Source organism: Ogataea parapolymorpha, chromosome VII (genome assembly GCF_000187245.1).
Source record: "Ogataea parapolymorpha DL-1 chromosome VII, whole genome shotgun sequence".
Taxonomy (NCBI): domain Eukaryota; kingdom Fungi; phylum Ascomycota; class Pichiomycetes; order Pichiales; family Pichiaceae; genus Ogataea; species Ogataea parapolymorpha.
The window spans coordinates 64,454-92,433 of NC_027860.1; the positions used below are offsets into that span (position 1 = coordinate 64,454).

Consider the following 27,980-nt stretch of genomic DNA (forward strand, 5'->3'; position numbering starts at 1 on the left):
CGCGATTACCTAAGAGCGGCGAAAATGGGAAAAAATTGATAGAAGTATTCGTTTTCCCCATGAATAACCAGGGGTTTGTACCTAATTCCAGGCCACCGATAGGTGCAGCTGCTGGCGGGAATCAGATAACACAGCAGGACCGAGTCCAATTTGTGAACTTCATTGTTGCGTCTATCGCCAAAATACAGGGCACAAATTTCTCACTCCAGCGAACAAAGCCTGTCGCGGAAGAGTACGAGAAGTTTGCGTTCAGCAACTCCTCTAACAAAAGGGAATACGTTGACTACTTGAAAAGCAAGATCGCTAGCATCAACCAGTCTCGCCAGAACGCCATGCAGAGACAGCAACAACAGCAACAACAGCAGACCCAACAGACTCAGCAGCCCCAACAAGCGCAGCCCCAGATGGCCCGGCCCACCTCACAACCACAGAAAATCGACATTCAAAACATTCCTATACCGCCATCGCTACTTGCTAAGCTCCCACCACTTTTCCCGCAAGGATATAACACATGGGCCATGATTATGCCTTTTTTTAGGCAGAAGCAAATGTCGCCGCATGACATGCAACTGATCAAAGAAGTGTATACCATGCACACGCAATTGATTCGTGCGAAACAACAGCAGGAGTTTTCGCAGATGCACAACGCGATGCCGGGTGCCCAGGTCAACCAAGGCATGTCTGCCGGCAAACAGAACGCTCCAAACCCGCAGCAGGTTCTGATGTTGCAAAGACAACAACAGATGAAGCAGTCCATGATGCAGCAGCAGCAGCCTATGGTTACGCAGCAGCAACAGCAACAGCAGCAGCCACAGCAGCCGCAACAACCTCAACAACCACAACAACCGCAACAGCCAACTGGAATGCGTCCGGCTATAACTCCGGAACAGCTCGAAAGCTATAAAAACCAAGCATTGCAAGTGATCAAAAACCTCCAGGCTTCCAACAAGCTGCCTCCCAACCTAACACCTGAGCAAGAGAATACATACGTCAAACGGTATCTGTTCCACCTGTTGAACAATGCGAGACAGCAGCCTAAGGTCCCGGTCACTCAGAATGGGATGCCAGTTCAGAACCAAGTGGTGCCGCAAAGCCGACCACAACAGAATGTCCCGATAAACAAACAGCAGATTCCGATTCAGCAGCAGCAAAATATGATGATGCAGATGCAACAAAACCATATGAAGGCGGCGTCTCAGGGCCAGTTCAACCCGATGTCCGCCCAATCGCAACCTGCATTGCAGGCCATGCCCCAGAGCCAGCCTCAGCAACTGCCAACCAATCAGAACCAGAACGGCCGCACGAGTCAGAGTGGACAACAGTTTGGAAATCGTATGCCTGGTCAGCCTCTACCTCAGGGCCAGAAACCGGCAATGCAGCCTGGAGGCACTGGTCCTCGTTTATTCACGGGCGTGCAAGCAACGGAGGAGGACTGGAGACGGCTCAAGGCTATTTACCAGGAGGTTGCAGCAACGCCTATTAATCTCAAAGACCTAACGGACGAAATATCCGAGCAAGAGAAGCAGCAGATTATCAAGACAATCAAGCAGTCTCAGCAGCTCGTCCTTATATCAGAGACAATTATCATTCCTAATTTCTACATGATGACCAAGAGTTACGAGGGTACAAAAAAATTGATGTACAGTCAACTGATGATCAAACAGGTACTAGAACGACTAAAGAACGGCGGCCGCTTCTATGCTAATTACGATTTACTCACAAAGGTGCAAACGCAAATCACTAGGTTCCTTGCGTATGTGAAGGAGCAAAACTCTAAAATGCTCAAGGGCCAGCAACAGCAGCACTCTGTTTCCGTCCCAAATGCCATGTCGCAGCCAGGCATGGTGCCCCCTCAGAACCGCTATATGATGCAACAGCAGCCTGGAATGAATATGTCCACCTCTGCTTCACCTATCATGCCTCGTGTCAATACACCTCAGCAGCAGTTTATGCAGCATCCATCCATGAACATGAATGCTGGCCCAGTTCCTCAACAGTTCCAGCAGCTTTCTGAGCAGCGGCAGATGCCTATGATGGGGCAGGGTGCTGTTTCTGGCAAGATACCACCGCAGTTTATTCCTGGGCCTCCTGGGGGCATGATCCCTAACCAACAGCCGACGTCTGCCCCAGTGGTGGCAGCTGCTAAGAAGCAGCCTGTTCGGAAGAAGCCTGTCAAGCCTGCAGCCAGTTCTGCTCCTACGCCAAAGAATAAGACCATTCCCCTTACTCAACCAGGCGCTGTTCCTGCGTCGATAGGTTTGAGCTCGGCTCCGTCCGGTTCTGCTGCAAATGGGGCCCTGTCCCCTGAGGTGCAGTCGATAATGAAGGAGGCTACCGAAATGATCGGCAAGGAGGAGTCCAAGCTGCGTGCCATTGATCAGCAAAGAAACAGGCGTCGTGAGCTAGCAAGCGTGGATCCTGCGCGCTATGTGCTTGCTGTTCTCGCCGATACGCTTAACTTGCCAGAGGAGGAGAGCAAGATCTTTGAAATGGCCAAGTCTTCGTCGTCGAAGAGCCGGACCCTGAGCAGCAATGCGGCACAGGGTAACAAGGTGCTTACTCCTTCCGCCATTTTGACTACACCTCTTCCATTTAATGTGAAGACTCCGACTTCGTTCAAGTACTACGGCTCTGCCATCACTCCGGCTAGCTACAAGGGTGGACATTGGCAGGGCAAGGTGAACGCCACTGTGATTGCTGGGGTTTTCAAAGAGGTATTCTCGATGATTCCTAAGGAAAGGCGTGAGAGCAGCCGCAACAATCTGGGCACCGGTCTTCTTGGTGACCTAAGTTCTTCCGTGTATCCTACGCCTCCTGATGAGGAGATTCAAGGCAAGCGGAAGATCGAGGATGTTGAGATTGAGAGAAAGAAGGTGAAAGTTAGCAGCGGCCCCAATGACCTGGACGACCTGGATAATCTGTGGAACTTTGATGGGTGGTGAAAAAAAAAGAAAGATCTGATTATGTAGATTTGCGATTTCTTTTTTAGACGTTTTCGCGAGGCAATAATTATTTAGTGAAAAATATCTGATTTGCATAGATAAGAGCAATCGAGATGGAGGAAGGAGGGTTTATTAGAGAGCCGGAGACTAGAAGAACGTCTCGAGCGGGCACGAGAGGCCATCGCACAGGTGCTAATGGCACTTCTGGCAGAGGGCGGCGCACCACGAGGGTCAGAAATATGAGGATAGAGCCTGGCTCAAGCGACGATGATGGCGATGAGGATTTCGTTCCCGACGACAACGACGAGGATGAGGAGTTTGTGTTTGACGTCAAGGATGAAGAAGAGGCTGAGGAGGTGCCTGAATCTGTTAAAAACGAGGAAGACGACGAGGAGATTATTGTTATCGAGGGCACGAGTGCCACCAATGGCGATGGCGACCAGAATACAATCGATAGTGACACCCCGTTGGCAGAAGTGCCCAAAAAGCGAAAACGGGCACCTGCAGGCTCAAAACCGAAAAAGAAGAAGAACGACGGGCCCAAGCTCACGGCCCACCAACGACGGACAATGAAGCTTTACGAGTTCAACCCAGACGTGGCAGAGACGTTCCCGCAGCTCTCCTTACTGAGTCGAAGGCCGGTTGAGAAGGCTGAGCATCCAGAGGGCATGACCATCACGCTGCTTCCGTTCCAGCTCGAAGGTCTGGCTTGGATGATCAAGCAAGAGGAGGGCGAATATCACGGTGGCATTCTTGCTGATGAGATGGGTATGGGCAAGACGATCCAGATGATTTCGTTGATGATGCACGATCGCAGTAAGCGTCCGACGCTGGTTGTTGCGCCGACGGTGGCCTTGATCCAGTGGAAAACGGAAATTGAGAACCATGCTGGCGGCGCTCTTAAAGTCGGGCTTTTCCACGGACAGAGCCGTGCTAAGTCGCTTGAAGAGCTGGAGGAGTACGACGTTGTGATGACCACATATGCAGTGCTTGAGTCGTGCTACCGGAAGCACAAGTATGGCGTGAAGCGGAACGGTAGAACGGTTAAGGAGAAAAGCCTGCTTCACTCGAAACATTTTTACCGGGTCATTCTGGACGAGGCACATAATATCAAGGATCGTCAGAGCTCGACGGCGCGCGCTGCAAACAATTTGAGTTGCGACAAACGATGGTGTCTTTCGGGCACGCCGTTGCAGAACAGGATCGGTGAGCTTTATTCTCTGATCCGGTTTCTGGACATTGCCCCGTTCTGCGAATATTTCTGTACCAAGTGTCCGTGTCGCTCAAAAGAGTGGATATTTCCCGACAACAGAAACTGCTACTTTTGCGGCCACCACGGCATGCTCCACATGAATTTCTTCAACCACTTCATGCTGAAAAATATCCAGAAATATGGTCTGCAGCAAGAGGGTGAAGAGTCGTTTGAGCGGATCCAGTTACTTCTTCGCCAGATCATGCTCAGAAGAACGAAAGTGGAGCGGGCCGACGATCTGGGACTGCCTCCAAAAATCGTCGAGATTCGACGCGACTATTTCAACCCAGAAGAGAAGGACCTCTACCAGTCGCTATACTCAGACTCGAAACGGCAGTTCAACGACTACGTTGCACAAGGTGTGGTTCTGAACAACTATGCCAACATCTTTACCCTAATCACGCGGATGAGACAGCTTGCGGATCATCCGGATCTAGTTCTCAAGCGATTCAAGAAAGCACCCAAGGATCTTCTCAACAGCGGTGCCATTGTCTGCCAGCTGTGTGATGACGAAGCAGAGGAGCCGATAGAGTCCAAGTGTCACCACAAGTTTTGCCGGATCTGTATCACAGAGTACGTGGAGTCGTTCAACGGCGACAATAAGCGTCTCGAGTGTCCGGTGTGCCACATTGGGTTGAGTATTGATCTGGAGGCGCCTGCGCTGGAGATGAACCAGGAGGTCGTTGAGAAGGGCTCTATTGTGAATAGAATTGACATGGGAGGCGAATGGAAGTCTTCCACTAAAATTGAGGCCTTGATGGAAGAGTTGTACAAGTCCCGTTCCGACAGACAAACAGTTAAAAGCATTGTCTTTTCGCAGTTCACGTCCATGCTGGACCTGGTGGAGTGGCGGCTCAAAAGGGCGGGCTTTTCTATTGCGAAATTGCAGGGATCCATGACCCCCATCCAGCGTGACTCTGTGATCCAGCACTTTATGACCAACCCGTCGGTGGAGGTGTTTTTGGTGTCTTTGAAGGCCGGAGGCGTTGCTCTGAATCTTGTCGAGGCCAATCAAGTGTTTATTCTGGACAGTTGGTGGAACCCTGCTTTGGACACGGGTCAGGCCGCAGACAGAATTCACCGGATTGGACAGCACCGGCCTATCAGAATTGTGAAGTTGGTCATCGAAGACAGTATCGAGTCGCGGATCATTGAGCTGCAACAGAAGAAGGCAGACATGGTCAAGGCCACGTTGGACCAGGACCAGAACGCGGCTAGCAGGCTATCGGCTGCTGACATGCAGTTTTTGTTCAATAATTGACTCACAATGTATATAGTGATATCGTCCCATGCTACCAAAGTCGTGGCATGTCAAAAAAAAATCAAGATATTTTTCAGCTTGACTCACATCTCACCGTAAATTTATCAATGGTTTCTCCTATCCTTGTGAGCGTTGCTCAACCAAGGGACGTTTTGAGCGTGCCGTTTGTGAGCGAGGTCCTTGTCTCGCTCAAGGCGGCTGCCGCTGTGCAGGAAATTGTCGCGCTGGCTAAAGAGTATTTAGGCCAGATCTATGTCGACTGGACTCTGGGGTCTGCGGAAAATGATAACGAAATAGACATCGTTCTGGCTCTTTTGAACAACGGCGTGTCCGGTCTTTTTGTCACCTCTGCTGTTGCAGAGCAGATCAGAAACCGTGTTCCCAACGCCAGACTGGTCATCAAGGATGGAAAAGATGCTGCCGAGAATATCTGTGTTTTTGGTGAGACTGAAGTGAAAATTGGAAAAAGAAGAGTCTTTGGTTATTTTGAACAGCCACTCCAGCAGATCGCCAGAGGCTACACTGCTGTTATTGAGCTTGATCAGCTGACTAAGGAGTACGAAAACGCGGGCACCAAAACGCCGTTTGTGGAGTGCTATGTCGCTGCCATGAACACCGACAGACCAGATGGCTTATACACAACTCTTGTCACTGACAGCAGGAACCAGGCTCTTGGTTTGGTTTACTCGTCCAAGAAGTCCATTGCTGAGGCAATCAGGACTGGCTCCGGTGTCTACCAGTCCAGAAAGCACGGCTTGTGGTACAAGGGCCAGACATCGGGAGCCACGCAAAAATTGCTCCAGTTGGAGCTAGACTGCGATAGCGACTGTTTGAAGTTTGTTGTGGAACAGGCCGGTGCTGGTTTCTGCCACCTTGACACTGCTTCTTGTTTTGGCTCGTCCAAGGGTCTGGCAGCTCTGGAGGCCACTTTATGGGACCGCAAGGCAAATGCTCCTGAAGGCTCGTACACGAAGAGACTGTTTGAGGATGAGAAGCTGCTAAATGCCAAAATTAGGGAAGAGGCCGACGAGCTGGTGGAAGCCACCTCGAAGGACGAGATTGCGTGGGAGGCTGCCGATTTGGTCTACTTTGCGTTGGCCAGATGTGTGAAGTATGGTGTTTCGCTTGCAGACATTGAACGGAATTTGGACATCAAGGCCCTGAAGGTGACGAGACGTAAGGGCGACGCAAAGGCGAAGTATGTTGAGCAGGAGACTACGGAAAAAAAGCCAGAGGAGCCAAAGGAGCCAAAGGAGTCTGTGAATGGAGATGGCCGCATCGTGATGAACCGTGTGGATGCCACCACTGCCTCGAAAGAAGATATCGAAAAATGTCTTCAAAGACCAATCCAGAAGTCGGCAGATATCATGAACCTGGTTACGCCGATCGTCGAGAAAGTGAGAATAGAAGGAGACGCTGCGTTGGTGGAGCTGACAGCCAAGTTCGACAAGGTGCAGCTTAACTCTCCTGTTTTGAACGCTCCATTCCCAGCAGAAATGATGCACATTAGCGAAGACGTGCGCAAGGCCATTGACATCTCGTTTGCTAACATCAAGACCTTCCACGAAGCTCAGAATCAGGCAGAGACTCTGCGCGTGGAAACGTGTCCCGGCGTTGTGTGCTCGCGATTTGCGCGTCCGATCGAGCGTGTTGGCTGCTACATCCCCGGCGGAACTGCCGTGCTGCCGTCCACGTCCCTTATGCTCTCTGTGCCTGCTCTCGTTGCCGGTTGCAAAGACATTGTGTTTGCCTCTCCTCCCGGCAAGGACGGCCGTCTGACGCCAGAGGTGGTCTATGTGGCGCACAAGGTGGGTGCCAAGTGCATTGTGCTTGCCGGAGGAGCCCAGGCAGTCGCCGCAATGGCGTACGGTACCGAGTCTGTGCCTAAATGTGACAAGATCATGGGTCCCGGAAACCAGTTTGTGACGGCAGCCAAGATGCTCGTTTCCAATGACTCCAACGCCATGTGTGCCATAGATATGCCTGCCGGGCCGTCCGAGGTGCTGGTTGTCGCCGACAAGTACGCCGACCCAGACTTTGTGGCCTCGGACCTGCTCTCGCAGGCAGAACACGGCGTGGACTCGCAGGTGATATTGATCGCCGTGGACATGACATCTGCCGAGATCGACAAGATCGACGAGGCCGTCCACCGCCAGGCGCTGCAGCTGCCGCGTGTCGAGATCGTGCGCCAGTGCATTGCCCACTCCACCACGATTATTGTGAACAGTTACGATGAGGCGTTCGACATGAGCAACAGATACGCTCCGGAGCACCTTATCCTGCAGATCCAGGACGCCGAGAAATGGGTTGACAAGGTCGACAACGCTGGCTCTGTGTTTGTGGGTGCCTATTCGCCGGAAAGCTGCGGTGACTACTCCTCGGGAACCAATCACACGCTGCCTACCTACGGCTACGCCAGAATGTACTCGGGAGTCAACACCACGACGTTCCAGAAATTCATTACATCGCAGGTGGTCACCAAGGAGGGTCTCAAGAGCATTGGTAAGGCCGTGATGGACCTGGCTGCCGTCGAGGGTCTCGACGCGCACCGCAACGCCGTCAAGATTAGAATGGAAAAACTTGGCTACATATAGCGTGACAATTATCACTGATTAAATAAAGCCACGACCCAAATAAATAATAAGTGCAATTAATTTTTAACACCATGCTGACTGCTGTCCACCTGCTTGCTTACTCGTATGTTTTCGGAGCCACCTCGTTCCACTCATTCGTGTCCTCGGTCAGAGCGTTCAAGGTCCTGCCCCGCAAGGAGTTTGGCCTCCTGCAATCGAAGCTGTTCCCAATCCATTTCCTGACGCAGTCGATCGGCCCCGTGGTGGTCGGTCTCTCTGCACCATACACGATCCCAACCGTCGGAATTGCCTTGCTGGCCGCCTCGTCGCTCTCCGGTCTCACCAATTACTTGTGGCTGCTGCCGGTGTGCAACCGTCTGAAGACCGAACGGTTTGCGCTCGAGGACCTGCCAGAGAGCGAGAGAACTCCCGAGACCAACGAAAAAATCGCTGCCTTGACCAAACAGTTTGGCAAGTACCACGGAATCAGCCTCGTGTTCAACACTCTGAGCGTCCTTACCCTGGCTGCCTACTCTTATGTGTTCAGCACGCAATTCCTGGTCAGAGCCCTTAAATAGTTGTTTCGCGCGTCGTTCAGAACACCGATGGAAATATGAGTGCCCCCACCTGTTTTGGAGAACGTTCCGTAGCCAGAAGATCGTAGCTGAGCACTGCGCTCTTGGTGTCGCCTACTTCTAGCATGATTCCCAACTCGGCAAAGCGTCTTTTCGTGTCTGGGTCCAACATCCGGCTGCTTCCCCCAAGACCCAGCACAAACAGCTCGGGTTTTGGGTAGAGCGCCTCTAACAACGTAAAGAGCTCAGTAGTCGTCAGATCCAATGGGCCTTTTTTGCTGATGGACTTTGTGTTGAGCTCGAATATCTGGTTATCCAACAACAAAGCAGCAACAAGGGTCCCTTGCTTGTTGGGCGATCGCACAACCTTCATGTTGGAAAAGATGATCGAGTCCTTAGAGATCATCTCAATATTGTTCTCTGGGACTGCAGAGGAGCCCAAAACGTCCAGGTTGGCCAGGTTGTTGCCCACATTGGCTGGCCCAAACGACGAGCGTGCCCTCACACAGCTTCTTTGCAGATGTAAGGCCAGAATCCTCCCCGTAGCCAGATTCATGATTATCAGATATTCCCCTCTATTTCGTGTTACCCGACTTCAAATTATCTGAACTGAAAATTCTTGATTTTTTCAATAATTCACCTACATGGCCGGAATCAACATACTCCAGCAGGTGTCTAAGGCCAGGAACGGCGTGGGTGCCTTTGTCCATCCATGCCGTAAAATTATCATTACCTATTGCAACTTTGGTGGCTCGTCAAAAGGCACTAGAGACTTCCTGAGAAATAGACTTAAAACATTTGCCCAACAATATCCACAGATCCAATTTCATATCTTGCAAAAACCAGGATTTCACCCTGTCTTGCGAGCACAGTATACTGACGGGCTGGAAAAACAGATATGCACCCGTAAGTGGAACGTTGACGTTGTCGAAAACAAGCTGAAACTGCTTATCAACTCTAGCGGAAGAAAACTCAGCAAGCCTAAACAGTTTGTCAAGTCGCTCAACAAGTCTGTCAGAGGCATCTGGTCTCCATTCCATGTGGACCCATCGCAAAGATACAAAGTTTGATGTACATAGTAATATATTAGAACATGACGTTTTCGTAGGGACACTCGACACTCTCATGGCCCTCGCGCTCGCATAGCCCGCACCATTTTGCCCGGCCTGCCGCAGGATCGTTGTGCACTGCAGGCGTGGCAATCAGCTCTCCATCTTTGACGAGTGGCTCCGACACAGTGCTTGGTTTTTTCTCGCTCTGCTCTTTCAAAAGAGCATACTTGGCTTGCAGCTCATTAAGCTCATTCTCAAGCCTTTCATACTTTTCCCTGGCCGAATCGTTGGAAGAGACAAACTGTGATTTTTCGCCCATGAGCGCCTCGTGGGCCTTCTGCAGTTCGTCGTAAGCTTTCCTCAGATCTTCCAAAGCTTTGGCCGTCTCTGCGTTCTCCTGTTTCAACCTATCAGCCTCCTCCCTTGCCTCGTCACGTTCCCTTCGCACCTCTACATTTTCCTGTTTCAAACTTGCCTGTTCATGCTCTAGCGTTCGATATCTTGTGTCCATCTCATCGTATTTCCTCTTAAGAGTCTCATAGTCACCATTTTCGGGTTGTATCTCTTTTTTCGTTTCCAACTCGCGCAAACGTTGTAGATATATTTCCTCATTTTCTTGTGCCTGCTGCTCTAGCGTCTCTACAGCCTCGATCAGTTCCTTGATCTGAGTATCAGTATTAGTCTTGAATCTTTCAAATCTCGCGTCTTTCATCTTCAGCTCATTCTGGTTTTCGGTCAGAATGGCCTCAAATGTGTCCACTGTTGTTTGCAGCTCCTCCAAAATGCGATTTCGTTCCTGTAACTGCTGCTTGTACAGTCGATTTTGTTCGGTAAGCTCGCTGATCCTTTGATCAAGGTCGTGAGGAGCTTTGTTTGGAGAGTTTAACACAGAAGCCTGAGACACAGGCCTCAATGGAGAGGTATTCACTTGGACAAGCTTGTGGTATGGTAGAAACAGACCGCTTTTGGGAATTTTAGTCTTGAAATAAAAGACACCATCCACATCCCCAGAGTTCTTGCCTTTACTTACGCTCTCACCAATAAGTTCAACACCAGCAAACGTGCCGCTCTTATTACGTACCCTCCCCACATATCTAACGTACGCTTCGCCTCCTCCAGGTATGACAACTCGATGACCCACTTGTATTGACATGTTTAGTAAATAAATAAAACAGATCGGGTGCAAAGATGTATTTTTTTACAGCTATGTATGTAATCAGGCTTCAGTTGCAGAAGCACTGTAGTACCTTTCTGCAATTTCCTTCTCAACCAAATGGGTCCCATTAAGCTGATTGCCGATTGTCAACCACCCAGGCCGAGTATTGTGCTGCCGTCCAAAAATTTCTAGTTTCCTCGTTCCAGGCCCTACCATGCGCTCGACCATTCCATATATTTCATCTGGCTTCCTGGAGGTTTCCCTTGTGGAAGAAATCAAAATTTGCGGATCTATGCATTTGTTGATCCATTTTGGATTTCCTTTGAGGCCCACGAGCAAGTGTTCTTTTGAGTGATTGAGCCAATGACCGGTTCTTCCTGTACTGATGGTTCTGACCAATTGGTTTGTCTTCACCCATGTGATCTGATTGACCACCTGATACCCCCATTTTTTCAGAAAGTCGCGACCGGTCTCAATGGTTCTTCCTGTAACCCAAAGAAGAAATAGGCCCTCTTTCTGTAGCTTGTCCATCCGGATTTGAAGCAAATCAGAGTCTGTCAAGCTGGAGTAATTAAGGTTCATATGGATGGTCCAGCTTGGATCTGCAATGATAAGAGCAAAATCATCACCCAGAATACTGAAGTCAAGCTTCGTGACGTCGCAATTGATCCATTGAGCCGGCAATTCCGGCCTCGTGGCAGGAGAAATGGCCTCTCCCCTGGTAAAGTCTGAGATCTGCATCGATTTGTTGATGTTTTTATTGTGCTGAGCAGTTTTTTTTGGAGGCACTGTCATCTTGAGGCATTAATTGCCCATAATGAACGTACCTGCACGACGACATTTTGTGACAAGTGTCAAGGTACGAGCAGTCCCCTAATTTGGTGTCCGTCTGCGACTGTATGATGGGGATGAAATGAATTTTCTGGTTCACGCATCTTGCTAGTTCGGTGTACGTGTCGCTGGACCCAGTTTCCAGCTTCAATCGATCATTCAGCTTTGCTAAATTTAGCTTGCAATAATTCGTTGCTCTGTCAAAGGATGTTAGTGGTATCAAGAGCTGTGCGTGTCTGGGATCGTCGCAGCAGTCGAAAAACGGCTTGATGGGAGTTCTCAGCTTTGCCCTCTCCTTTGCCAATATATGTGACCCTGCTGGAACAGAAAGCAGCAGACTGAGTTGTTCCAGTCTTTTGGATCTCGATGTCGTTGTATAAATGTCTTCGATGTCGAGAGGACTCAGTCCTGCGTACAGGTCACTCACGGCTCTTTTTGACTTGACAGGTGGACGGTCCACGAGCTCCATCAACAAGTCTAGTCTCTCTTCTTTATCCCTGGGAACTTCTCTTTGTGCCGCCAATCTGAGCCTTGACAAGGGTAGGGGAGGTGTCTTTGGTGGCTCAACAGGCGGATTTGACGACAACTTCACTTGTTTATATATCAGATTTAAGGCCAGTCGATCGATGTGGGTGATCTTACTGAAGCATTTGAAGGGGTCCTCATATGTCAATGACAATGCGTTTGCAGGCAAACAGGTGAAGGCGTTGTGGATACATATCTCGTTCAATTTTTGCAGACATTTGACGAATTGCAACCAAGACACTTTATCCTTGCCTTTCACCTGACAAGACGCAATGAAGCAGAAGTATATCTCGGCAATGGATCCTTCAACTGGAGGCTCGATGAGCAGATAATTCCAGTCGATAAGAAATTTGAGCACCTCGTTTGTTTTCTTGTCCATTTCGACAATTTTCTTTCGAGGGTCGGCCCTTCTTTATAAATTTAGGGATTGATTTATTTTTCAACACGACTGTCAAAAGTGACGGGTAAGATATAAAGGACGCCATAACCACGGAATACCAAACGGCCACAAATATGCCGTACGTGGGCATTTATGAAAGGAATATGTTGTCCACCTAATCGGCGTTTGCATTGCAGACTTTTTCAATTCAGCAGAACATGAAATCTACAACATATATATCTCACCGGTTCCTGTAATTAGGCAACTGAGGTATGATTTTGTCGATAGTTGCAGTTCTGGTCTATATTATAAGCTATACGAGTGCCGCTGCAGAGTCCGAATCTCTGGCAAACAATAGACGGTCGCTGTACAGGGAGTACAAGAATCAGCTGGATGCTTCATTAGAGAAACTGCCTTCAGGAAGTACACTGGACGATGAAGAGCTATACAATGACTATATAAAACAGCTTGCTGGCTATTGCCAGGTTTCTTACTGTCTGAATGACGAAGGAGGACTCGCTGAGCTCAAGGACAATGAGTTTGTTTTTCCCGATAAGCTGGTTCCCTATACACCGATTAATTACAAGGAAAAATACCTGGATAGCTCGGGACATACAAACATTCGATACAATCTCACAAAGCTTTTTGACAACGTGGAGGAACCAGGAAGAATTATTACCCATGGTGGGGGTGAAGGCTACATGCTGCTTGACCATAAGTTGCGTACGATCAACATCGTGTTCCGAGGCACACGAGAATTTTCACAATGGTACACTAATCTCCATTTTAAGCCTGGTAGATACCGACCCGTTATGAACAGCTCGGAATATTGGGACCAAATCAATTATGTCCACAAAAATGTGCTTCAGGAAAATATGGCACAAAATATGGAGCATCACAATTACTTTGACTGCTCTCTCTCCTACGCACATGCAGGATTTACCTACGTTGCACGCGGGATGGCCTTGCAAGTTCATAATGAACTCTTCAAATGGCTGCAAGAATTTCCAGATTACAAAGTTCTAGTCACGGGACATTCCATGGGAGGAGCTCTCGCTCAGCTGACGTCTTTGGACTTACATATTCTTGGAATAGACAATCTTATGGTTAGCTTCAATGCTCCTTCAGTGTTTTCTCACACATTGGCAGCGGCATACAACAATTTGGTGGACCAGTCTTCCAATTCTGCTGCTCTACGAGTTTACCACTTCTACGACCTTGTTCCGCGCATTCTCCCGTACTCGCTCTACAGACATGTCGGTGTTCCAATTGTTACGTTCAAACGTGAATTGCCGCACGCTCATACAGACTTCCGTGTTACTTCCAATAGCAGACTACATGGTAGCAGCCATGAATTCGAGCCCGCGGATATTGACGAGACCACATCCTTTCTCGCCCAAGGCATCAAGGATTATTTGAAGGAGCTTTGGCGTCGCAGACCAGAAATACTTGACCCCTTTTATCACCGACACCTGGTGGTGTTTTTCTCGGCCTGTAATGACTGCTGAGTAAATAGTTTCAAGTTCAAAAATACACCTCGCACCGAGATCTAATGTTTACAAAATAAATTCATAACAAAACTGATAGCCTCAAAACAACAAGAACGCTGCAGCACTCAACGGGTCTTTCTTATACTACAAGTGTATTATTAGCATTTTTGAGTTTATTTACGGAATAAACTCCTGTCATATATTCAACAGTGCGCGTTTCCAGGTGTACAGATCTGACTGATCATGGCAGATGTTTCAGGGGTGTTCTCGGCCCCGTTGACAAACGAGAACTATGAATTATGGATTCGCATGGCCACTGACAACGTATGTATAGTTTTCGACGCGTCTCTTGCTAACTTTTAGAAAATCAACTCGACGAACAGTTGGAATTTTGCGCTCATTGATTATTTCCACGAGCTCTCTCTTTTCAAAGATGGCGATAGCATAAATTTCCAAAAAGCATCCACCACTCTGGACGGATGTGTTAAAATCTATGCGTCAAGAATTGACTCGGCGGCATCTGAAACGGGGAAACTGTTGTCTGGCTTGACGTCCAACAATTTAGAAGGCATTGATGAGGAGGAAGAAGAGAACGATGAGCAAGGAGGCACAACAAAACCAAAATCAAAGAAACATCGTGCTGAGTCGACACTGGCGAAGAAGTTCCAGACGATAAAGTTGAAAGAAGTTGAAAAAGAATTGTTTGTGGACCCGATCTTCAAGAAGGCATTATCAGATTTCGATGAAGGAGGAGCCAAGAGTCTGCTAACGAACATGCTCAAAATCAACCCCGAAGGACGAGTTGTTTTTGACACTAGTGAAAAGTCCAACGAGTTGGTAATGAATGAAAGCGACGAAGAAGAAGATATCCCCCAGCATACTCGATCGAATATCGACATTTCAAAATTAGCTCGCTTTTTCCCTGATACCGCCGCAGATACAAAAGTCTGTCCTTCTCTCGAGCAGTTAGAGCGTATAACTAAAGAGGGAGCCAGTGCTGCAGAGCTTCTTGAGCAAATTGGGCAGCTTGAATTTCCTGAAGAGCAACCGGTGTTCCAAGAAAATGACAATCTCGATTTTGGAGGAGGCGATTACTTTGATGACGACGACGATGATGACGGCAATGGCCTGGAAAAATCTCACAGAAATCAGTACTCTTTATTCATTGATGGTGTCAACGACAGCGATCGCTCAGGACCGAATATCACATTGACAAGGCTATTTGACGAGAACCAAACTGCACAATTTGACGATGACGATGATGAAGAAGGCGGAAGAAGTATGGCCGAATATTTCGATACGATTTCAAGACAAAACTGGCGTGGTCCCGAACACTGGAAGATTGCCATGGTGAAGCAAGCGCATCAAAAGAGTTCGACTCCTGAAGTCGCTCCTGCCGAAGTGGATAACGTGGCTGGCGACCAGGAACAGGAGGATTTCGTACAGAAAGCCACTGCCAAGCGTAAGGCTGTTTTTACCCTGAATTTCATGGACGATGACGATGACTTGGACGATAAAGAGCTTTTTGCGGCGCCTGCAAATGCTTCCAAACTCCTCATTCCAGAGAAAGAGAGGGTGCCTCACCCTACGGCCAACAAACTGCCTGAAGACTTACAGTTCACCACGAAGCGGCTGATCTGTTTGAACATCAAGCCAAATCAGAAAATAAATACAATTCTCACAAGGAAGAAGAAGAGGGTTGCACAACGATTAGGATACGACGACGAGAGAATAGCTGATGAGAATTTCTTTGCCGATACGTATAAAGAGCAGGGTGGTGAGTCAAATGCTGAGGGACAAGGATTCGATGATACTTTCTTCAATGCAGACTACAATGATCACCCCCCTGAGGATGACGAGGATGATGAGGGTGACATCCCTGAGCTGCCTACAAGCTCACAGCCGTTGTTTTCGCAGTCGCAGAAACGACCTGGAGCGTTAGGGTATGCTAGAGTTGCTAAGAAAGTGAATGTGAAACTGCTTAAAGACAATTTGTGGGACTCGTTGGAGGCTGAAACGCGAAAAGCCAAAAGAGATTCTTCGGTCTTGGAAGACAACAAAGAAAACGGGCCTCCAGAGGAAGAGAGCAGTAAACAGCGAAGCGAAAAAGAGGAGAACGCGCTCAAGTTCACCGAAGTTGTCAGCAAGTTGTCGAGTAAGTACTCGCCAGAAGAGAAATCCGAGCTGTCGACCAGTTTCTGTTTTATCTGTCTTCTGCATCTTGCCAACGAAAATAACTTCACCATCGAAAATACTCCAGACTACACGGATTTGTTGATTAAAAGATGAGGATATATTCCTAATTAATAATAAATACAATCACCATTCCTGGGCCTTAACTCCGTACTTGGACTTTTTAGTACCCTTCACAGGAACAATGAGTTTGGATCCGCCTTCCAAGAAAGAAAACACTTTTCTTCTCTTCTCTTCGAAAGCAGAAATGTACTTCTCTTTCTCTAAAGTGATACCGATATCATCCAAACCATTCACCAAGCAATGCTTTCTGAAATCCTCAATATCGAACTTCTCCACGAGAACCTCCTTGTTGGGTCCCAAAATTTGCTGGTTAGGCAGGTCGATGGTGATCTCCTTCTTTTCGACGGCGAATGGGTAAATCTTCTCCTTTATCACATCTTGCGGAATTCTGATTGGCAAGAGACCGTTCTTGAACGAGTTGTTATAGAAAATGTCACCGAACGATGGGGCAATGATCGATCTGATGCCAAAGTCCTTGAGAGCCCATGGCGCATGTTCTCTCGAAGAACCGCATCCGAAATTGTCTCCTGTCACGCACAAGATCTGCGCTTTGGTGTATGGCTCCACATTGAGCACAAAGTCAGTCGGCACGTCATTTCCGTTCTCATCCTTGACAAACCTCGACTCGTAGAACAAACCTGCTCTCAGACCGGTTCTCTTGATCGTCTTCAGGAATTGTTTAGGAATGATAGCGTCGGTGTCAACATTGGCTCTGTCAAGAGGAGCAGCAATCGAAGTCAAGGTAAGGAACTTTTGCATAGCGATAGCCTTCGCTGGTGGTTCTTTCTTGGCGTCGACGGTTTGCTTTGTCACGTGATCCGAAGGAGGCACATCGTTGATCTGGTCGTCAATAGCCTCGTCCTCTGATTCTCCCGGGGCAAGCGGCTCCTTTTCGTGATCGTAAACGGCGTTCTGAAGAGCAGAGCTCTCGTCCTCGGAGTCGAGCTTGATCTTTGGCTGTGCAGGGTCCTCGTTGTACACAAAGTTTCTGATATCTGTGAACTTACCAGTGATACCAGCAGCTGCAGCCATAGCTGGTGACATTAAGTGTGTTCTGGACAAAGCACCCTGTCTTCCCACAAAGTTTCTGTTGGATGTGGAGGCGCATCTTTCGTATGGTGCCAAAATGTCAGGGTTCATACCAAGACACATGGAGCAACCAGCTTCTCTCCAGACAAATCCAGCTGCCTCGAAGATTTTGTCAAGCCCTTCGCTCTCGGCTTGTTTTTTCACCAATCCGGATCCCGGCACCACCATGGCCATTTTCACGTTTTCTGCTTTCTTGTGGCCTCTCACCACCTTTGCAGCGGCCCTCAAGTCCTCAATACGCGAGTTCGTACAGGATCCAATGAACACCTTGTCGACAGTAATGTCCTGCAATGGAGTGTTGGGCTCAAGACCCATATATTTCAAAGCAGCCTCAACGCCCTTCTTGGTGATTGGGTCAGTGAAATTTGCAGGGTCGGGCACCTTGCCTGTAATCGGAAGCGCATCCTGAGGAGAATTACCCCAAGTGATCGTTGGAACAATGTCAGATGCCTTGATCTTGATGTCGTAGTCGAACTTTGCGCCCTCGTCTGTCTTGAGAGTCTTCCAGTATCTCACAGCTTTCTCCCATTCTTCGCCCTTTGGAGCCAAAGGACGGTCCTTGATGTAGTTGAAAGTGGTCTCGTCAGGCTGGATCATACCAGCTCTTGCACCAGCCTCGATCGCCATGTTGCAGATCGACATTCTGGCCTCCATTGAAAGGTCTCTGATACTTTCACCAGCAAACTCGATCACGCAACCAGTACCTCCTGCGGTACCGATCACACCAATCACATGAAGAACCAAGTCCTTCGAAGTGACGCCTGGAGAAAGCTTACCCTCGATGGTGATTCTCATGTTTTTCGATTTGGCCTGAATCAAGGTCTGGGTGGCTAAAACGTGTTCCACCTCCGAGGTACCAATACCAAAGGCGAGGGCACCAAAGGCACCGTGAGTTGAAGTATGTGAGTCACCGCACACCACGGTGGTTCCAGGAAGCGTGAATCCTTGTTCGGGACCAACAACGTGGACGATACCTTGTCTGGAATCGGTCATTCCGAAGTATGTCAAGCCAAAGTCTCGGACGTTGTCTTCCAGAGTTTGCACCTGCACCCTGGAGTCATCCTGTTTGATGAAAGTGTCAAGGTTCTTGAAGTTCTTTCTGGAGTCAGTTGGAATGTTGTGGTCGACGGTGGCAAGGGTGCAATCTGGTCTTCTGACTGTTCTGCCTGCTGTCTTGAGACCTTCAAAGGCCTGAGGACTTGTCACTTCATGGATCAAGTGTCTGTCAATATAAATCAAATATGAGCCAGAATCGTCTTTGTGGACGATATGGTCCTCAAACACCTTGTCGTAAAGGGTTTTTGGAGTCGATGTGTTGGTATCCGAAGGCATTATTTTACAGGAATAAAGATACGAAGAGTTTTTATACTCCCCTGCTGAGTCACGCCGGCTCCGGACATCGTGCATATGGCAGCCGGTAACGGGCCGTTATTTTAATTTTTTCGGCCCAATCGAAGCACGAGAATTTGTCAGGAGCCTGTCTGTTATCTACTTACTTCTTCTGGCTAGATACAGTGCACTGCCTGCCAAAATTGAGCCCACGGCGCCCCATTCGGCCCATTTGAGGATTCGCTGCTGCTTCTGGCTGAATTTGACAGCGTCCGAGTAGCTGATGTCCGATCTGAAGGACACCATAGTGTAGAGCGGAATCCAATGCTGCGGCATCAATCTGCCCAAAACACCATCCAACTTCTTTCTGAACAGATAAATGGAAGAAGTCACGTCGCTCGACATCTCGTGGTAGTTTCTCAGCGCGAGTTTCAGGATTGCTTTAAGGTCTTCAGCCCTTGATTCCGTATACGTGTCGAAGGCAGTGCGTCTATCGTGTCTATTTTTTTCAAGCAGCTCTAGCAGAATCCGCACATCCTCAAACCCACAGTTCATTCCTTGGCCGTAGAAGGGCACCATTGAGTGAGCTGCGTCTCCAATAATAATACACTTGTCCTCGAAATTGTATTTGCTGCAGTTCACTTGCATCAGCGCACCCCGCGGATACGTGGTGAAACACTCGATTATTTTATCGAGGCCGATCAGCGGAATGGCATCCTTGAAGTTTTTCTTGAAGAAAAACTCAATGGTCTTGGGCGACTGGAGCGACTCCACTAACTCCCAGGGACCAAAAAACGTAGACGTGAACGATCCATCCTGGTTGGCCAGGGCAATCAGCATAAACGTCTTGCGTGGCCAGATATGCAGTCTATTGGGGTCGATCCGGAAGCTACCATTTGGGCCTGGAGGAATGTACATTTCCAGGTAGCACATGTCAATATACTCCTGGCTATAGTTCATTCTGATCAGCTTCTGCAGACTTTGTCTCACCACTGAGTAAGTGCCGTCCGCACCCACCACGAAATCTTTGTGGTCTCTTTGAGGCTCGCCAGCATGGACGTAATCGATGGTCACTCCGCCATTCACTTGCACGCTGGTGACCTTGGCCTCGAAAATCAGCTCAATCTTGGATTTTGCGGTTGAGTTGAAAAGCTCAATTTCCTCAATCAGGCTTTGATTCAGCTTCTTGCGGTCAATGGAGTTGATGGCCTCACCGAAAAGTCCATACAACTGGGATTCCTGGTTTCCATCCAGATCGTGAATCATCCGGCCGTGCATGGGAATGATTCCATCTAACACTCGCTCGGCCATTTCCTCATCAACGTATCTCAAGGCCCGGATACCTCGCTCACTAACGGCCAGATTAATTGACCGTAGGCTCGTCTCCTTGGCGGTTCTTGGATCCGAACGAAGATCATAAAGTGTGACCTTATACCCTTGCTTGGCAAGACCAAGTGCCACCAACGCACCGACGAGCCCAGCTCCAATAACGCCCACAGACTCTTTAGATTCCACCATTAATTCTCAGATAATTTATAAAACCACTTTTATTTATGTTACACTGCCTGCATCGCTTAATTCTACTATATTTACACCCTCTAGTTTCTCAAAACATCTCTCAAATAGCCTGACAATTTGCCGGCACCGGTCTCCAAGGCATCTTTTATGGCAGCAATGTCCTCTCCAATGTACTTTTCTGCGAACTCGGTCAGTTTCTGCTCGATGTCGTCACCATCAAACGAGGTCGATCTTTGATGGTTCGCGCCTTCAGGTTCGCCGTAATATTGGGAAGACGAAATTGAGGTGGCTCCATTGTACGCCTGGAGCTTCGTTCTGGCCTCTTGCGCTTTTGCCTCGTCGTAAGAACCAATCCCGTAAAACTGATCCGAGGAAATGGCCTTTTGGTTTCCAAATCTGGCAGCCACCTCACCAGAGTACTCCACGTCTTTGTACTTTTTCTGGGTGGTTTCTGGAGCAGGGGCAGCGTTCACCATACCAAAACCAAGTCTCGCAAAAGACTGCGTGACTTTCTCTGTAGACGGCGTGGTTGGCTTTGGCATCGCAAGGGAGCCGGTGCTAGCGGACGGTTTTCTGGTTGTGGTTTCTGCCACGGGCTCAACCTCCTTGGGGTCGTAGCCCAACGATTTGGCCTGCTCTTCCTCCTGCTGTGCTTTCTTCTCGAAATCGTCAAAGTCAATGTCCGCCGACACCTTCTTAACGCCCAGCTTGGCCTTGGTTCTATTGGCAGAAGGGCCTCCAAGGATGTTCTTCTTGGCACCCAGTCCTGTTTTCTGGACCAGTCTTGGCTTGGAGCCAAGTAATGAAGGAGCAGGCTTGTCGGCTGCCGGTTTGTTGGATGGTGTGATTGGTCTGGATCCCAGTGGGGAAGGGGTGGAAGATGGTTTCTCCCATTTGCTGAAGAAATTGTTGGAATCGGAGTCGGCGCTGTCCTCAGCCTCAAGCTCGGTGGCTCCGTCGTCCCACTCAAGCACATTGGGGTGGTTTTTGGCGTCGAGTTCGGCCTTTTTCTCCAGCTTCTCTTTATAGTTTTGCGCGATCTGAGATGAATACTTTTCCTGGGGAGTCTTGTTTAAATATGCTGATCCGCCGTTCTTGATTAGGAAATCCTTGAAGCTGTTGTTACCGCCGCATTTCATCAAACGTAACTGCTTGTCTGTCCATTTAGTGTCCAGCACCGATGATTTCACAAACGATATATGCACCCCTAGACTTCTGTGGTTTGCGCTACATTGTAGACAGACAAATATTCCGAAGGGAATCGAGGTCCATGTAGGGTTTTTTGTTGCACAGTCAAAACACTGTTTATTTGCAGGATGCTTCTGAAGCTTGGCAAATATGGCCTTGATCTCCTCTTTAGTTGCAAAATCGGACATGGATAGGTACAAATATTTTCAACGTGTCGAATTGTTTCTCTTTTTTTTTGTCGGTGGTTAAGTGCCCTGAATTTATAGCTTCTTGATATCGAAGTGGAGCAGATAGCAGTGAAACATGGCCTTTCTAGTCTGTACGGCGAGGTGGTAATGTGCTGGCAGCGGTCTGGAATCCAAAACCTTTGCTCTCTTTAAATTTTGCAACAGATATAAACAGCCGATTACTTGCAACCATTTATCCACAAATGTTTATCATGGAATTAATATTCATCAATAATAAATTTCGAGGTGGTCACTACCAGAACCGAAAACACTGCCTGTCTTGTTTCACTTCTCTACAGAGCACCTGCTAACTTAACCTGAAACGCACGGCTTTTATATCTTAAAATTTGCATTTGGTTCAGCCTCACTATAGCTTCACGGCTGTGCACGAAATTCAGGGTCTAAAAAAATCCGTAACTGAAAAAACAAGCAGTCGAAATTCATGTCTAGCGAGTCATTGGAAAGAACTGTGTCAGCACAGACGGCACCCGCGGTAGCACCCCTGAAAAGCAATGACCACATTGCTGTTCCCGAGGACAGTAGGAAACGATATTCCGTCTCCGGACGGAAACACGTGAAGAGAACCTTTACGACGCCTGGCCGTTTCCAAACTGAAATCAAAATAGACGAACGCCTGATCAAAAAATACCCCACTGTGAAGTCCGAAGCCAGCTGGTTCTACAGGTTTGTTGCTTTCATGAAGGAGATCAAGCACGTCATGTTTGACGACGTACTTGACTTCATTGATGGTTGCTACGCACAATTCTGGAAATGGTCGTTGATGGTGTGGATTATGCGAAAGTACGACGCAAACAAAGACAGACGGTATGTCGGCACTCTGCTGCAAGTAATCAAGCTGCTCTTGAATACCAGAACGGTTATCTTTCTTCCTTTGTTCCCTGTCGGAATTGTGCTCTATGCCAAGAAATTGGACATAGGCGCAGTTGTCACGTTGGTGCTGGCCCTGATGTATTTTGCTAAAATTCTGTCCAATGTTACTGAGCACGCAGAACATCACGTGGGGCCGGCCTTGGGTGCGCTCTTAAATGCCACCTTTGGAAACCTCGTGGAGCTCATCATTTCCGGAACGACAGTGTCGAAAGACGACGCCACATTGACCATTACCTCACTGGTGGGATCGATCATCTCGAACAACCTGCTTGTCATTGGCTCCTGTTTCTTCTTCGGCGGCTTGGAAGGTATGCAATTCGCTACCTCTGCAGTGAAGGGAATCGCCAACCACATGTTTTTCTTGGCGTGCATCACCGTTATATTATCCATGATGTCTGTGATTTCGGTGATTGACCCGGGCAAAAGCATCCAATTCAAGATGAATACATCTCAGATCGGTGCCGCTTTCATCTTTGTTGTGTACGCGACTTACCTGGTGGTTTCTACAAACGAGGAGTTCAAGTCGATGAAGAAAATAAAATTGAAAAGCAAGCAGGAAAAAGAGGCCCTGGAGGGCCAGCCGTTGGACACCGACTCAGAGCTAGACAGCGACTCCGAAAGCGATTCTGAATCTGAGGACGAAGAAGAGATATTCCCACTTAGAGTCTGCTTCATCGCTCTGCTCGTTTCGGTGGCAGGCCTGGGCCCCACGTCGAACTTTTTCGTTGAGTCCCTGAAAACTCTCACAGACGATAAACCAATATCCAAGGTATTTATTGGTATGGTGATTCTTCCCCTGGCAGGCTCGCTTCCAGAACACATCTCGTCCTTAATCAGCGCCCACCATAACAATATGGCACTGTCTGTATCGCTAGCAATAGGCTCCTCGAACCAGGTGCTGGGAATGGTTCTTCCAATCATTCAGTTCATCTCGTCTCACTACCCCTCGACCGGCTTTTCTCTCTATATCGAGCCCTACGTGGCTGCCTACATCTTCTGCAGCTCTGTGGTGTGCATTTCCTCTCTGGTCCACGGACTTATCTACGGCGTGAACGTATTACATGGAGTTTTGCTGCTTGCTACGTACGGATGCATTGTCTACTTAACGTTTGCACAAAGTTAATTGATAAGGTCATTATACATTAATCGAGGTCCTCCTCCTCGTTATTGGTCAGAAACACTCTTTTCCCGTAATGCTGGTTTTTTGCTGTGATGATCAGCCAGTTCCAGAAGTCTCCAACAATCTTGCTCCAGGTGTAAAGACTCCATGGGAGCCACGTAAAGTACACAATGGTCCATGCCGCCACGGGCTCGTATCCTGGCGTGTAGATGACTTTGTAGACCAGCTTCAACGACTCCAGCACGCTCTTGTTGCCCCAGAAACTGTATGCCAGCACATAATACGCCACAACGGCCAGCAGCTGCACAGCAAGCAAGCTAAAATAACCAGGGCTCCTGAACATGAACTCGTACCACGTCTGGGTGAGCGCACCTCCGGCACGAGTGTACGCGTGAACCACAGAGGACAAAAAAAGAGAGACACTGTACAATGGTGTCTTCTCGGATATCCAAGCAGCGCACAGAGGTCCAATTTCAAAGACACGTGACTGAAAAGTTGACAGGGCAGTAGCACTGGCAACAACCGGCAACACTGTCGACAGCATGCAAACAGAAGGCGTCAGGGCAAGAGCAGCAAACTTCCTGGAGGTTGGCAGCACGTGGAAGCGCACGAAACGAACAACAGAATGCACTCCCTTCTTGATATAGGTGATGAGATCCTGCTGTTCTTCGCTTGCCTTGTAGTCAACAAAATAGATAAAACACCGAACTGCTGCTGCCAATGCAATAAAGCCAGCAAACAGCTCGTTTGCGTCCAGGGTTTCTGCATCATGATGGAAAAATAGTCTGTGAAGCATGGTGTTTTTCACCGGCGTCAGAACCAATTTGGCAAACAACAGTGTTGCCCCGAAAACCAGAGCGCCAAGCGTCAATGAATATGCCCACAGACAGCCCAGCAGTGCAAAGATACGCGGCTTGAAATTAGGAGGCCGGTAGACAATTGTGTATGAGGTGATCGAAACCAGCTCCTCGTCTCCGTAGGGGTTGTTTTTGACTTCAGTTTCGTCCTCGCCATCGGGAACAGGGGCCAACGGCACGTCGTTTTTGGTCACGGGAACAAAAAGCTTTCTGATGAAGGAACGAGAAACATTATCGTCATCAGGTGCGCGAACGAACGTTCCATCAGGGACAAAGCAGCAGGTGGCTTCTGGGTGTTCTTGGAAGTATGCTGCGGTCTCTGTTTCCGGTACTGGCAAATTATAGTCCGGCTTGTGAGCCAATAAACGGTACACCAGAGACCGATACACGACGCGGCCGCGTTCCTCGGGCACATCAGTACCCAAAATGAACGACGAAAGTCTAAGCAGTGAGCACGCCTGTCTGAAAGCCATTTGCCAGTATGCACGGAAAAGTCTCACAAAAGAGGGTTGTGTCGCGATGGATCTGATCAAAGGAGGGATGACCGACCAAATGCCAGATATTGTGTATCGAATAGGGAATAACTTGTAAGGAGCAAGGTACTTGAGGCCCCAGGTGACTGCGGCAAACTCCACGGCGATGTAGATTGTATAAACGAGCCCCGAAAGCGCAATTCTCGAAATCTGCAATCCAAACGGCTTCATCAAGGCGTCGTGGATGAGCCGGACGTTTGGGTCGTCTGGAGACCGGATGAAAAACAGAACGCCCTTTCTGAGAATATCGCTGCGTGCCATGCTGACAAAGGACGCAAAAACGTACATGAAGTAAGTTCCAAGTCCAAGGACCAGTACTATACTCTTGTATGGCGAGTTGATGATGTCGAACAGAGCAAAGAAGCCGTTCTCTGTCAGGACTGGAGCGAGCACAAAATCCAGCTGCAATCCACAGAAGAAAGGGAAGACCAGCAGCTCAATGCAGAAAATGGAGAGTACCTTCAATGTGCAAACGACTTCGAGTAGCGCGACGTATATGGCCCGGTATCCACGAGAAAGCGGGTTCACGGGTGAGCATCCGGACTCGAGCAGGTGCATGATTGCGGCGATTGTAGATCCCACCGTGAAATAGCCCGCAGCCAAAACCAGCGTCCTCTCCAATACTTCTGCTTCGGGAGTCCAGTTGACGATATTAAGATAGACGTGCTGAAGCGAGGAGAAATCAACGGAAGGCAGATAGTCGAGAGAAATGTTGTAATTAAATGTAAATTTGATGCCAGCCATTTGGATTAGATGCAACATCAGCCTGTAGGATAGCGCAACAAGGGAGTGGATCGCGGTAAGAGAGATCATACCCAGCAACGAGGGAAGAAAGTAAAAAACACCCAGAACCACGATGACCATGAGTTCCAGAAACCATGCCACCTTGATCAGAAACAGCGGAGTCAGCGAGAATTCTACAAAAACGTTCTCGCCGCCTCCGAGTTGCTGTCTGCGCTGCTCTTCCTGCCATTCTTGCATTTGCCGAATGCGCCGCTGTTCTCTCTGGTTCCTTGCTCTGTCAATACGGAGCTGTCTAAGCAGCTCGTCACGAGCGAGTCGATCAGCTTCATCGTTCTCGTCAATTTCTTCGTCCTGCTCGTCCTGCACGGCAGGATCAAGGGCATGCGGAAGATGTGTTTCGGGCCGTCTGGGAATCTCATTTCTTGGCTGCTGGAGCATCTGTAGGATCTTTTGCGCGGTGAACTCCGGCCCAATGTTGTGCTCAATGATTTTTGAAAAGCCCTCGTCCTTGGTGACCCACTCGTGAACGGCAACTGTCACAATGATCAACGTGGCCCCAAAAACTAGGATGCGCAGGCCTTTGAGGTAAGAACTGAACAAAAGTGTCTTGAGACTCGTTGAGGTGAGCCAGCCTTTTGGGTCTGGAGCCTGTTTGCCAAAAAGAGTAGACTCCCGGATCGTTTGGTGGGGCATGTAGCAGCCCAGTAGATATGTGTAGAGGCGAGCTAGGAATGACGTGGAAATCGGTAGTTGCAACAGGATGAATACCACGCCGATCACAACAACTAGCACATAGTACAGGATGTTCTGGCAGACTGTCTGAAGAGTGTGCAGAATTATGTAAATCGGTGGTCGTTCTGGGGTGTCGGAATCATAAATCGTCTGGAAGGCGTACTTTGTATGGCAAATATCGCAGGTCTGCTTATGCGAGTGTTCAAGCCACGACATCAGGCAATCCTGATGTATGTACTTGATCGACCCGCGACACTTACATGGGTGGAACAGCGGGTCTTCGGGAGTTCCTTCACACCGACAGATTCGACACGTTTGTTCTTCCATGAAGAAAAAAATAGATTAAAAATATTTTGGAGCGAAACGGGATATGTGTAAAAAAATATATATATATTATATATCTGGATTTATCTAGCTTGGTGAGCTGGTGTCGTGGTCGCCCGCACGATTAATGTTCATGCTGAGCGCCTCTATGGCGGCCTCCCGCGCTATATCGTTAATCACCTGCTCTGTGTCTTCTTCTGTGGGCTCTTCGTAGACTTGCTTTGAATTGCGGAAATCGAGCATCAGCGGACGGATGCATGCTACACCAGTATCTGTCCGGAAGTGTCTGCGTAGCGCGTCCGGGCGCGCAAACTTCCGATTGCACCCCCAGGTAGTTTTCCCGTCGCTCAAAAGGCCTCCACATTTGAGCTTCTTGTCGTTCTCGTGTAGTTTCTCGTGTCGACGTCTGTCGTGCGACCTGGCGAACGGTTTGGAGCAGTACTTGCAAGGAAACGGCTTTTCGTTGGAGTGCGTCTTCTGGTGCGATTTCAGGTTGTACGGCTTGGGGAACACTTTACCGCATATCCGGCATGGGTAGACTGCCCCCGATTTCGAGGTTTTTGTGGACACGGGTGCCCTATGGTCGCTGAGCGACGGCATGTACGTCTGCGAGATGCCCAGAGATGGTACGCGAGGCGCAATTTGACCCCTCTGCTGCGGAAACTGGTAAAACATATCGCCCGGTTTGCTGTATCGGTTCGGCGTTCCAAGTGGCTGTGCGTTATAGTAGATCGGCGGGGACAGACCGATGTAGTCCGCTGGATCCGAGAGCATGAAATCTTGGTGCTCATACAAGTACGAGGGAGGCACCAACGGCTGCTGCTGCTGGGTTTGTAGCGGGTTCACTGCCGAGAGGGTAGGAAGCTTATTATACTGAGATTGCGCAAAGCGAGCATTTAAGTGATCCGTTGACATCTGTTGCAAATTAGAAAATCCTGGGGGAGTAGATGCCATTCCGAACTTCAACATGAAGAGCGACGCCGATTTTGAGGGCTCTCGAGGATATCCCAGATTTATATAAACAGTTGTAGGTGGAGGAGATTTCCAAGATAGCTCGGCTCTTATTGTAATGCGTTCCAGATGCATCATGCAAGAGTGAGGCGGAACAATTTGGTTCTGGAATAAAACATCACGGT

The 27,980-nt window shown here is 48.8% G+C and overlaps 16 protein-coding genes across 16 annotated transcripts; 8 read left to right on the plus strand and 8 right to left on the minus strand.

Moving 5' to 3' along the window:
* Positions 1 to 59: 59 nt before the first annotated feature.
* On the plus strand, positions 60 to 2,942 carry HPODL_02432 (uncharacterized protein; the record flags this gene model as incomplete). The annotated part of the gene is made up of 1 exon (XM_014076736.1): positions 60 to 2,942. One exon carries the CDS (start codon positions 60 to 62, stop codon positions 2,940 to 2,942), a length of 2,883 nt encoding a protein of 960 aa, XP_013932211.1.
* Positions 2,943 to 3,181: 239 nt separating this feature from the next.
* HPODL_02433 (DNA repair protein RAD16) lies at positions 3,182 to 5,455 on the plus strand (the record flags this gene model as incomplete). The annotated part of the gene is made up of 1 exon (XM_014076737.1): positions 3,182 to 5,455. One exon carries the CDS (start codon positions 3,182 to 3,184, stop codon positions 5,453 to 5,455), a length of 2,274 nt encoding a protein of 757 aa, XP_013932212.1.
* A 107-nt stretch (positions 5,456 to 5,562) lies between these two features.
* Positions 5,563 to 8,049, plus strand: HPODL_02434 (Histidine biosynthesis trifunctional protein; the record flags this gene model as incomplete). Its single annotated transcript, XM_014076738.1, has 1 exon — positions 5,563 to 8,049. One exon carries the CDS (start codon positions 5,563 to 5,565, stop codon positions 8,047 to 8,049), a length of 2,487 nt encoding a protein of 828 aa, XP_013932213.1.
* A 71-nt stretch (positions 8,050 to 8,120) lies between these two features.
* HPODL_02435 (putative mitochondrial outer membrane protein) lies at positions 8,121 to 8,606 on the plus strand (the record flags this gene model as incomplete). The annotated part of the gene is made up of 1 exon (XM_014076739.1): positions 8,121 to 8,606. The coding sequence occupies one exon, from the start codon at positions 8,121 to 8,123 to the stop codon at positions 8,604 to 8,606; it is 486 nt and encodes a 161-aa protein (XP_013932214.1).
* Positions 8,607 to 8,622: 16 nt separating this feature from the next.
* On the minus strand, positions 8,623 to 9,159 carry HPODL_02436 (putative secreted protein; the record flags this gene model as incomplete). The annotated part of the gene is made up of 1 exon (XM_014076740.1): positions 8,623 to 9,159. One exon carries the CDS (start codon positions 9,157 to 9,159, stop codon positions 8,623 to 8,625), a length of 537 nt encoding a protein of 178 aa, XP_013932215.1.
* Positions 9,160 to 9,247: 88 nt separating this feature from the next.
* HPODL_02437 (uncharacterized protein) lies at positions 9,248 to 9,673 on the plus strand (the record flags this gene model as incomplete). The annotated part of the gene is made up of 1 exon (XM_014076741.1): positions 9,248 to 9,673. One exon carries the CDS (start codon positions 9,248 to 9,250, stop codon positions 9,671 to 9,673), a length of 426 nt encoding a protein of 141 aa, XP_013932216.1.
* A 16-nt stretch (positions 9,674 to 9,689) lies between these two features.
* HPODL_02438 (uncharacterized protein) lies at positions 9,690 to 10,808 on the minus strand (the record flags this gene model as incomplete). The annotated part of the gene is made up of 1 exon (XM_014076742.1): positions 9,690 to 10,808. One exon carries the CDS (start codon positions 10,806 to 10,808, stop codon positions 9,690 to 9,692), a length of 1,119 nt encoding a protein of 372 aa, XP_013932217.1.
* A 760-nt stretch (positions 10,809 to 11,568) lies between these two features.
* Positions 11,569 to 12,546, minus strand: HPODL_02439 (uncharacterized protein; the record flags this gene model as incomplete). The annotated part of the gene is made up of 1 exon (XM_014076743.1): positions 11,569 to 12,546. The coding sequence occupies one exon, from the start codon at positions 12,544 to 12,546 to the stop codon at positions 11,569 to 11,571; it is 978 nt and encodes a 325-aa protein (XP_013932218.1).
* Positions 12,547 to 12,818: 272 nt separating this feature from the next.
* HPODL_02440 (putative secreted protein) lies at positions 12,819 to 14,054 on the plus strand (the record flags this gene model as incomplete). Its single annotated transcript, XM_014076744.1, has 1 exon — positions 12,819 to 14,054. The coding sequence occupies one exon, from the start codon at positions 12,819 to 12,821 to the stop codon at positions 14,052 to 14,054; it is 1,236 nt and encodes a 411-aa protein (XP_013932219.1).
* Positions 14,055 to 14,279: 225 nt separating this feature from the next.
* HPODL_02441 (Condensin complex subunit 2) lies at positions 14,280 to 16,325 on the plus strand (the record flags this gene model as incomplete). Its single annotated transcript, XM_014076745.1, has 2 exons — positions 14,280 to 14,360; positions 14,400 to 16,325. 2 exons carry the CDS (start codon positions 14,280 to 14,282, stop codon positions 16,323 to 16,325), a joined length of 2,007 nt encoding a protein of 668 aa, XP_013932220.1.
* Positions 16,326 to 16,355: 30 nt separating this feature from the next.
* Positions 16,356 to 18,713, minus strand: HPODL_02442 (3-isopropylmalate dehydratase; the record flags this gene model as incomplete). Its single annotated transcript, XM_014076746.1, has 1 exon — positions 16,356 to 18,713. One exon carries the CDS (start codon positions 18,711 to 18,713, stop codon positions 16,356 to 16,358), a length of 2,358 nt encoding a protein of 785 aa, XP_013932221.1.
* Positions 18,714 to 18,869: 156 nt separating this feature from the next.
* HPODL_02443 (Kynurenine 3-monooxygenase) lies at positions 18,870 to 20,228 on the minus strand (the record flags this gene model as incomplete). The annotated part of the gene is made up of 1 exon (XM_014076747.1): positions 18,870 to 20,228. One exon carries the CDS (start codon positions 20,226 to 20,228, stop codon positions 18,870 to 18,872), a length of 1,359 nt encoding a protein of 452 aa, XP_013932222.1.
* An 80-nt stretch (positions 20,229 to 20,308) lies between these two features.
* On the minus strand, positions 20,309 to 21,604 carry HPODL_02444 (ADP-ribosylation factor GTPase-activating protein GLO3; the record flags this gene model as incomplete). Its single annotated transcript, XM_014076748.1, has 1 exon — positions 20,309 to 21,604. One exon carries the CDS (start codon positions 21,602 to 21,604, stop codon positions 20,309 to 20,311), a length of 1,296 nt encoding a protein of 431 aa, XP_013932223.1.
* A 481-nt stretch (positions 21,605 to 22,085) lies between these two features.
* On the plus strand, positions 22,086 to 23,657 carry HPODL_02445 (Vacuolar calcium ion transporter; the record flags this gene model as incomplete). The annotated part of the gene is made up of 1 exon (XM_014076749.1): positions 22,086 to 23,657. One exon carries the CDS (start codon positions 22,086 to 22,088, stop codon positions 23,655 to 23,657), a length of 1,572 nt encoding a protein of 523 aa, XP_013932224.1.
* A 19-nt stretch (positions 23,658 to 23,676) lies between these two features.
* On the minus strand, positions 23,677 to 26,847 carry HPODL_02446 (E3 ubiquitin-protein ligase; the record flags this gene model as incomplete). The annotated part of the gene is made up of 1 exon (XM_014076750.1): positions 23,677 to 26,847. One exon carries the CDS (start codon positions 26,845 to 26,847, stop codon positions 23,677 to 23,679), a length of 3,171 nt encoding a protein of 1,056 aa, XP_013932225.1.
* An 84-nt stretch (positions 26,848 to 26,931) lies between these two features.
* On the minus strand, positions 26,932 to 27,759 carry HPODL_02447 (Transcriptional regulator CRZ1; the record flags this gene model as incomplete). The annotated part of the gene is made up of 1 exon (XM_014076751.1): positions 26,932 to 27,759. One exon carries the CDS (start codon positions 27,757 to 27,759, stop codon positions 26,932 to 26,934), a length of 828 nt encoding a protein of 275 aa, XP_013932226.1.
* Between the last annotated feature and the right edge of the window lie 221 nt (positions 27,760 to 27,980).